Genomic DNA, 9,791 nt, shown 5'->3' on the forward strand with positions numbered 1-9,791 from the left:
ATGTCCGGACGAGAGCAGTCTTGCCGTATGCTGTCCTAGCAGTAGCCGTCCGGACGGTTAAGTGACACATCTGGACGAGATATCTACAGGTTTAAGACTTGTGTCTCTTTCTTTGCCTCACGCACATCTCTGCATTTTTATTGATTTATCATGTCACGTTGTGTGTTTCTTTCGCGGATTTTTCCCGAGATTTTGGCATTCTTTGCACATTTCTTCTCATTCCATGATCTTCATTATGTCTTCTGTTATTCTTTTAATTTTTTGTGCTTTTAGAATATTGGAATATTTGTTGATTGGGATATTTGCTTGAGATATTGTGCATGAAAAACCTACTCTGTCTATGTGCTCGGTTGATCTTGATATATTTATGCCTTATGAATTGCTGCATTGCTTATATGTTTCTTTGGCATTCATTTGACAGCCGTCATAAATACCATATTGTTTTTGGAACTAACAGGATTTGATTTTTTTTGGTAATGGTATTTTTGGAGATATTTCTGTTTAATCTTGGTTCAGGAATATGTCATGCAGTGGCTCCCAACACAGTGTTTGACAGATGGATCTTTTGGAAAACAGACTGTCGTTGAAGTCATTTGTTCATATTTCCAAAGGTCTCTGGTGTTAGATGAGCTCTTCCCCCCCGCTCATGCAGAGCCTTTCGTAGCATCTCCATTAGATTTGCATCAGTTAGAGGATCAGTGGTGAATCGTCTCATTTATCTTGCAGCCCAGTTGCTTAGAGGATGTCAATCTGCGGATAACCAGGTTCAGGCTTTGCAAAATCAAGCGACTGAAGGTTTTTCAGTCCATGGTTCCCGGCTTCCGGAGCTAGAACCCGAAGTAGTACAAATCCAGCTTTTTATACGGTTTTCTCTTCGTTACTTGATTTCAGTGGATCAGCAGGATTTGGTATTTGGAAAATTGATGTGCAAATTTGTTTAACTCGCAAGCGCACGAATCGTATATAGCATAGTGCGTGCAAGTGCGAGGTCGAATCCGTAGGGAAGTGTGTGTGGAAAAAAAAAAAAAAATCACTTTCTATCTAAATAAATCTTATTTTAACCTAGACCCAAAGATTTTGGAATTTTTGTTACCAAAATAATAAACAAAAAAAAAAAACTAAATAAGAACAATTTATAAAGAAAGACACTAAGGTATCGGAATTCACCAAACCAAATCAAACACCCTACTCTTGCATTTTATTCATAAATTCAATTCAATGGGCTCAATATTCAAATTCAAAACATGAAAACATTTGAAGAAATCAATTCAAACAAATCACAACGATTATCCCTTTTTAATTGAAATCATCTATTGTATCCGGAAATCACAATAGATATCCCAATCTCAAAGAAATCAATCAATGTATCCATCGATTGAATTACAACAAACATTAAATAAAGATCATCAAACTAAAAAAATAAATTGACGTGGAATTTGAACATATATATAAGAACAATGAATCTATGAATATCATGACAAGAATATAGGTGTTATCATTGATGAGGTTTCATCCTCAACCTTAGTTGAGGTTTTAGCCTCTCATGATTAAAAACACCAACAACTCGTGAAATGAAATCATGAAATAATAAAAGCAAAGAAGAAAAAGAAGAACATAAGTTTTTTTTTTTTTTTTTTTTTAAAAAAAAAAGTAAAAATAAAACAATAAATTAAAACAATGGGAAAGAAAGGAAGAACAGAAACGAAGTAACAATAAACAAAAGATAAGTGATGAGAAAGAAAGAAGAACAATTGAAAATTAAATAACAATGTCAAAGAAAGAAAGAACGAAAATTAAATAAAAAGTAAGCAATAAATAAAAATGAAAAGAAAGAAGAACAACTGAAATTTGAATAACTTAAAATTAAAAGAAAGAGTAACAACTTACAAAAGAAAAGAAAAGAGCTAAGACAAGTGCTCTGAAGAGAAAAGTTGATGCCCTAAGTGGTACCTAGCAGGGGGTATTTATAGCAAAAGATTAGGTTAAACCAATCTTTTACAAAATGGTACCTCTACCCCTCTAAACCCAAATAGGAGAAAAGAACGCTAGGGTTTAGGGCCATATTTTCAAAATGGCACCTCTACCCCTCAAAAACCCTAATAAGATAAAAGAATGCTAGGGTTTGGAGTGTCTGCAGTCGACAGGAACAAGGAAATTCGCGCTCTTATATTGCGAGACATTTATGATGTGGCAGACATTCGAATAGGGAAAATTATATTACAATGATTTGTAGCATTTTGAATTATCTTTCCAACGCCGCTAATTTCACTTCAATCCGATACTTGAACTTAAAGTTATGATCAAAATACTATGACTTGTGCAGAACTTGAAATTTAATCCAATCCGATTTTGACTTCCAAAATTTGTATTTTTTTTCACTTTAAAACTACGGTTTTCTCTCTAGGATCTGCAAAATACCAAAATACAAAAACTAACCAAAAATATTAGAAAATAACAAAACTAAAGGTCTAACTAATGCAAATTAAGGGGTCCAAATATACAATATTTGGCACTCATCAAATACCCCCAAACTTACATTTTGCTAGTCCCTTAGCAAAACAAAATGAATAAAATAAAATAAAATCAAAGTAAGAAACATAAATCCGCTTTCGTGGGAGAGACGATTGCATTTAGCGTATGTAATAAGCCTTTTAAACCTCTAGGACTCCCTAGAGAACGAGTGAAGTCTCGTGAGGGTTTGCCAGAAATGATACCCACAAACATTTTAAAGCACTATGTTGTTGTTAAGATAAAAACTTCCATACAAACACATGGTTCATACATCATGAGTAGGCTTAACAAGGCGAACATCACAATCACATCAGCCATCACAAATCAATTAACTCATAGCTGGAAAATCGAGAAAACACATGTTCCAATAAGTGCAAAGTGAGATTTAACATAGACTCATGAGGTTTCAATTTTTCTCAAAGTTTGTGTACCCAAAATTCATAGGAATTTTATTAGATGAAAACAACCAAGGCTGTAATTTTTTTTTTTGTTGGCCGTGCAATGCTTGACTCCCTTAAGCTTTCTAATTAACCTATGTAGTGAGTGTTGGGCCAATGACTCCCAAACCAAATGGTTTTAGGGCACTAGATGTAGAAACATTCCTAAGGGCTTAATTACTCAAGTCAAAAAGGCTACGAAGCCAAACTAGCCATACAATCAATCAAATTTAAATTCCGCATCTTTTTACTCGAACACTCATTGCTTAATGAGGCAAGAGGCCCGGTTACTCAATGAGAACTCAAACTGATGATTTTTTTTTTTTTTTTAACAGCCGAGGTTTTATCAACCAATCATCCTACAATTCTTATGATACACATTCCCCAATTCAAGTTTCATACCCCACAAAATCAATGCAAATGTGCTTGTGAATTTTAATTAAAACAAGTGGGGTCTCTCAAATCCAGCAGATGAGTCAACAGATTCAAATTTCTAATGATATGCAACGTTCAGAGTGTTAAGCAAACCAATGTTATGCAAACCATAGTAAGATGTAATCATGCTCAATAAACAATATAGCAAATTTTTTTTTTCTTCTTAAAAAGAATTGTATGATAACAACAAAATAACAGACAGGGACAGAAATACCTACCTCACCCCCAAACTAAAATGACACATTGTCCCCAATGTGACCAGAAATACAATATCGATTGGGTGATGCAAGTCGAGTATAGCAAGGCTCCCCCAAACTTGAATGACAGACACGTATCCTGAAAAACATAATAAAAACAAAAACAAACAAACAAACAATCAAGTGATAAGTGAAAGAATGAGGGTTGCCTCCCACAAGCGCTAAGTTTTAAGTCTTCAGCCAAACTTTCCTCTAGAGACAACAGTTACTCGGAATAGCTCGAGTCCTCCAAAAGAGTCGTCTCAATCTCCGGACTCTTCAACTCCAGGAATGGTTTCAGCCTTTGCCCATTGACCTTGAAAGTCGTACTATTTGTAGGATCCTCGATCTCAATGGCCCTATAAGAAGAAACAGAGCAAACAATAAATGGGCCCGTCCATCGAGATCGGAGTTTACCCGGGAAGAGATGCAATCGTGAATTGTAGAGAAGGACTTTCTGACCAAGCTCAAAAGATCGCCTCAAAAAATTTTGGTCATGGGCCCTCTTCATCCGCTCCTTGTAAGACCTCGCACAGTCGTAAGCATCATTCCTCAATTCCTCCAATTCATTGAGTTGGAGCTTCCTTTGTGAACCAGCCTTTGTGAGATTGAAGTTCAACTGCTTGATGGCCCAATAAGCCCGATGCTCCAGCTCCACCGGAAGATGACAAGCCTTGCCATAGACAAGCCGATATGGGGACATGCCAATTGGGGTCTTGAAGGCTGTGTGGTATGCCCATAGTGCATCGTTCAAGCGCAGAGACCAATCTTTCCATGAAGGGTTTACCGTCTTCTCCAAAATTCTTTTGATTTCCCTATTAGATACCTCCACTTGTCCACTGGTTTGAGGGTGATATGGGGTTGCAACCTTGTGGGTGATGAAATATTTCTTCATCAACTGCTCAAAGATCCTGTTGCAGAAATGCTTGCCACCATCACTTATGATTGCTCGGGGAGTACCAAAACGAGCAAAGATATTATCTTTCAAAAACTGAACCACTACTCTATGGTCATTGGTCTTGCAAGCAATAGCCTCCACCCATTTGGACACATAATCCACAGCAACAAGGATATAAAGATGGCCAAAGGAGTTTGGGAACGGTCCCATAAAATCGATGCCCCATACATCAAAAATCTCAACAATCAGAATGGGGTTGAAAGGCATCATATTCCTTCTAGAAATACTCCCTAGCTTCTGGCAACGCTCACAAGAGGCACAGTAGGTATGAGAGTCACGAAACAAGGTGGGCTAATAAAATCCACACTGCAAAATCTTTGCAGCGGTCTTCTTAGCACTAAAGTGGCCCCCACAAGCATGATCATGGCAAAAGGAGATGACATTAGCTTGGTCATGCTCAGGGATACATCTCCTAATGATCTGATCAGGACAATACTTAAAAAGGTAAGGATCGTCCCAGAAAAAATATTTCACCATGGCTAGAAACTTGGACTTGTCTTGCCGTCCCCAATGTGAAGGCATGTGGCCCGTGACAAGATAGTTGACGATATCGGCAAACCATGGTGAAGGAGTATGAGCAATGTGCATCAATTGCTCATCGGGGAAGGTCTCAGAGATGGGGGTGGCCTCCTTAGTAAAATCAACAAACAGTCTGGAGAGATGGTCGGCTACCACATTTTTAGAACCTTTTTTATCCCGTATTTCGATGTCGAACTCTTGCAGTAGTAGTATCGACCGGATGAGACGAGATTTGGCATCTTTTTTGGAGAAAAGATACCTCAAGGCTGCATGATCCGAGTAGACAATGACTTTAGAACCCAGTAGGTATGATCGAAACTTATCCAAAACAAATACGACTGCCAACAACTCCTTCTCCGTGGTTGAATAGTTAAGTTGATCGTCGTTAAGAGTCCGACTCGCATAATAGATGACATGGGGGAGTTTGTCTATACGCTGCCCCAAAACAACTCCAACGGCATAGTCCGAAGCGTCGCACATGATCTCAAATAGAACACCCCAGGTGGGTGGCTTGATGATGGGTGTGGACGTCAAAATCTTTTTTAGAGCCCCAAATGCCTTCTTGCAATCCTCATCAAATATAAACAGGGTCTCCTTTACCAATAATTTGCATAAAGGCCGGGCGATTTTGCTGAAATCCTTGATGAATCGCTGATAGAACCCTGCATGGCCCAGGAAAGAACGAACCTCTTTGACAGTACGTGGAGGTGGAAGGTTGGATATTAGATCTATCTTTGATTTGTCCACCTCAATCCCACGATGAGAAATGACATGTCCAAGCACAATCCCTTGCTTTACCATAAAATGGCATTTCTCCCAATTTAGCACCAGGTTCTTCTCTTTGCACCGTACTAGGATCAACGTGAGGCGGTGCAGACATTCCTCAAAAGATGAACCGTGGACAGAGAAGTCATCCATGAAGATCTCTAGAAATTGTTCTACCATATGGGAGAAGATGCTGACCACACACCGCTGAAAAGTAGTGGGTGCATTGCATAACCCAAAGGGCATGCGACGATAGGCGAACGTGCCAAAAGGGCAGGTGAAAGTCGTCTTCTCCTGATCTTCAGGGTCCACAGGTACCTGGTTGTATCCAGAATATCCATCCAAGAAACAGTAATAAGCATGCCCCGCCAAGCGTTCCACCATTTGATCGATGAAAGGTAGGGGAAAATGATCCTTCCTAGTGGCGGCATTCAATTTGCGGTAGTCGATACACACTCTCCATCCTGATTGAACACGAGTTGGCACTAACTCACCATCTTTGTTCTCCACTACCGTCAATCCAGCCCGCTTCGGCACAACATGAATTGGGCTCATCCACTTGCTATCCGAGATTGGATATATGATGCCTGCATCCAATAACTTGATCACTTCAGCCCTTACTACTTCTTGCATAGCTGGGTTGAGCCTTCTTTGCGGCTCCCTCGATGGTTTGGCATCCTCCTCCAAGTGTATCTTGTGCATAACCACCAAAGGACTGATTCCTTGGATATCTTCAATGGTCCAACCAATAGCCTCCTTGTGCTCTCTTAAAACATCTAGCAATTTCTCCTTTTGAGTATCAACTAAATTTGAGGCTATAGTCACAGGCAAAGATTCGGCTGGACCTAGGAACTTATACTTAAGGCTGTCAGGTAATGGCTTAAGTTCCTTCTTGGGAGGCTCAGGAACTGCTATCTCATTTTCCTTGTTGCTCTCCAGAGGAGCAAACTCTAACATAGCATTTGCTTGCTCAAGTAACTTATCTAAATCCAAATCTTCTCCGAATTGAGAAAAACATGCCTCCAGGGGGTCCTCAATGCTTGTTTCATCAATAGTATCCTCGATGATCTCCACAATCAAGCATGAACTTCCAATCTCAGTAGTCTCTAATGGCTGTTTGCTGATGTCGAAGATGTTCAGCTCCACTGTCATGTTGCCAAAAGAGATCTTCATGGCCCCCCGTCCTACAATTTATGAGGGCGTTAGCCGTGGCTAAGAAAGGACGCCCTAGAATCACCGGTATTTGAATCCCTACATTCTGGACCAGCTCTGTGTCTAGCACTATGAAATCCACAGGGAAATAGAATTTATCCACCTTAATCAAAACATCCTCAATGATTCCCCGTGGTACCTTCACTGACCGATCAGCCAATTGGAGCGTCATAGAGGTAGGCTTCAATTCTCCCAACCCCAATTGCAGGTAAACCGAATAAGGCAGGAGGTTGACACTTGCTCCAAGATCTAGCAGAGCCTTCTCTATGCGGCTAACTCCTATCATGCAAGAGATGGTCGGACATCCAGGGTCCTTGTGCTTGATGGGCAGTTTGCATTGCAGGATCGAACTGACATGCTCGGTCAAACATAACTTCTTCGGGACATTAGTTTTCCTCTTCACCGTGATCAAGTCCTTCAAGAACTTGGCATAAGACGGCACCTGCTGGATGGCATCCAAAAATGGGATGTTGATCTGCACTTGCTTGAATACCTCCAGAATGTCCTCGAACTTCCCTCCTTTCTTGGGCGCAAGTAATCTGTCAGGGTTGGGCGCCTTAGGTATAAACGACCTATGAGGGGTCTCATCAGTGGCTGTAGATGGTTCCACATCTTTCTCCTTCGTGCCACCGCTTCTTCGCTCTTGTTCAGCAACAGGGTTCTCTTCAGAAAGACCCACTTGGTTGTCCACTTGTCTCCCTGACCTAAGTGAGACAATGGCTTGAACATGCTCTTGCCCCTGCACCGCATTGGATGAACCTCCCTCTTGAAACTGCAACCTTGGATTTGGCACGGGCTGGCTGGGAAGCTTCCCCTTCTCTCTCTCACCCAACTGATTTGCCATTTGCCTAAGTTGAACTTCCATCTTGGCAATTGCTTGAGAGTTCACCATGGTGGCATTCTTCACTTCATTAATAGATTGGGTGTTCACCAATGTGGCATTCTTCACTTCACTAATAGTTTGGTTAGAAAACTGGATGAAGGCTTTGAGAGAGTCCTCTAATGTGGAATGTGAAGAAGAGGCTGGGGATTGAGTAGGAACTTGGTATGCTTGTGCTGGCGGCACTTGACGACCCTGAACCGATTGATGGAATCTAGGGGGGTATTGATTATGGGCTTGATGAGGGGACCCCCCTTGATTCATTGGTTGATTCTGCTTCCACGAAAAATTAGGATGGTTTCGCCACCCAGGATTGTAAGTCTCAGAGAATGGTCCATTGGATTGCTTCCTAAAGTCATTGAAAGCATTGACTTGTTCCAGTGATGACTCCACAAACGTTGGCAAAGAAGGACAAGTCTATGCCGAGTGAATGGGACTAGCACAGATGGAACAACAATCCACGTGGAATGGGTTCGTCGCATTGATGGATTTCCCTACGACGAGGGCATCGACCTTCTTAGTAAGGGCATCTAACTTCATCTTGAGCTCCACATCTTCCTTCACCTCATAGATGCCTCCCTTCTTTTGGATGCGAGCTGATCTATCCCGATAGCTTGAAAAATCCCACTGTTGGGAGTTATCGGACAACTGATCCAAGGTCCGATATGCTTCTTCTCCCGTCAAACTTAGAAATGTGCCTCCATTCATTGACTCAATCATGCTGCGGCTGGATTGAGTCAATCCTTGGTAAAAGAACTGCACGAGTCTCCATTTCTCGTATCCATGAGGAGGGCACTTGATCAACATTTCTTTAAATCTTTCCCAACTCTCCAAAAATTTTTCATCCTCCTCCTGAGTTAAAGAGCTTATTTCCTTTCTACATTCATTCATCTTGGACATTGGGAAAAAATTGTTGTAAAACTTGTTTAGCAAGTTATCCCAAGATGTGATAGAACCGGGCATATTTGAATCCAGCCATGCCTTGGCTCTATCGTGAAGAGAGAACGGAAAAAGTCTAAGATGTACAGATTCCTCAGAAAAGTTCTGAAATTTGAAAGTAGCACAGATATCTTTGAACTTTTTTACATGGCTGTAAGGATTTTAGAGATCTAAGCCATGGAATGAGGGCAAGAGTTGGATGACATGCGGTTTTAGATCGAAGTGGGTGGCATTGGTGGGTGGCAAAACTATACATGACGCAGAGTTCGTCGCAACGGGTGCAAATAAATCCCTGAGTGATCTAGTGTAGTCCACATTTTCCGCTCTTGGCTGCTCCACATTTACATTGGGATTTCCTTCCGTGTTGTCTCCCATCTCAGAAGTTGTTCTCCACTCAACTTTTGCTTGGACAGGTGTTTTGCGCTTTTTCCTAAACACCCTATCTATATCGGGATCTAAGGGTAACAATTCTAAGTTCAAGGATCTCCAACCAAGCATACAAAGTTCCAAACAAAATTTAACCACAAAACAAACAAGATAGAAAAGAAGGACAAAAATTAAAAAATAAAAAATAAAAAATAAACAAGATAGAGAAAAGAAATTGCAAGTAAGGTAAACAAAATTCTCCAAGGTGCAATCTAGGTTAGTTCCCAGGAAGGTAAGGGGGGTCACATCGAACACACTTAAATCCCAAGACCTTCCTTGCCAGAATTTGCCTTGATTTTGCCCCTTAGATAGTTCCGTAGACCCACACTAGCAAAGTCTTCTCTTTTCTCTTATTTTATTTATTTATTTTTTTTTAAAGATTAAAAGAAAAACAAACAAAATGAATAAATAAAAAAAATCCAAGACTAACACAAATGCATACAACCAAACAAAGACACTGAAAAAGGTAAGAA

At 40.5% G+C, this 9,791-nt stretch overlaps 1 protein-coding gene across 1 annotated transcript; it reads right to left on the reverse strand.

The window, feature by feature from the left end:
• Window positions 1-3,845: 3,845 nt before the first annotated feature.
• On the reverse strand, window positions 3,846-8,661 carry LOC133852576 (uncharacterized). The gene is made up of 5 exons (XM_062289349.1): window positions 8,467-8,661; window positions 7,684-8,370; window positions 7,260-7,572; window positions 4,959-5,098; window positions 3,846-4,823 (listed from the first exon to the last, which is right to left on the reverse strand). The coding sequence occupies exons 1-5, from the start codon at window positions 8,659-8,661 to the stop codon at window positions 3,846-3,848; spliced, it is 2,313 nt and encodes a 770-aa protein (XP_062145333.1).
• Window positions 8,662-9,791: the final 1,130 nt, after the last annotated feature.

Source organism: Alnus glutinosa, chromosome 12 (genome assembly GCF_958979055.1).
Source record: "Alnus glutinosa chromosome 12, dhAlnGlut1.1, whole genome shotgun sequence".
NCBI lineage: Eukaryota > Viridiplantae > Streptophyta > Magnoliopsida > Fagales > Betulaceae > Alnus > Alnus glutinosa.

Excerpts from the sequence above, each read along its gene's own strand:
- LOC133852576 (XM_062289349.1), bottom strand. The coding sequence starts at position 8,661 with ATGAATGGAGGCACATTTCTAAGTTTGACGGGAGAAGAAGCATATCGG. Across the intron at positions 7,573-7,683 it reads GTGGCACGAAGGAGAAAGAT|CTGGAGGTATTCAAGCAAGT; the intron begins GTGGAACCATCT and ends TTCGAGGACATT. Across the intron at positions 5,099-7,259 it reads GCAATTGGGGTTGGGAGAAT|TGCCTTCACATTGGGGACGG; the intron begins TGAAGCCTACCT and ends TCACGGGCCACA.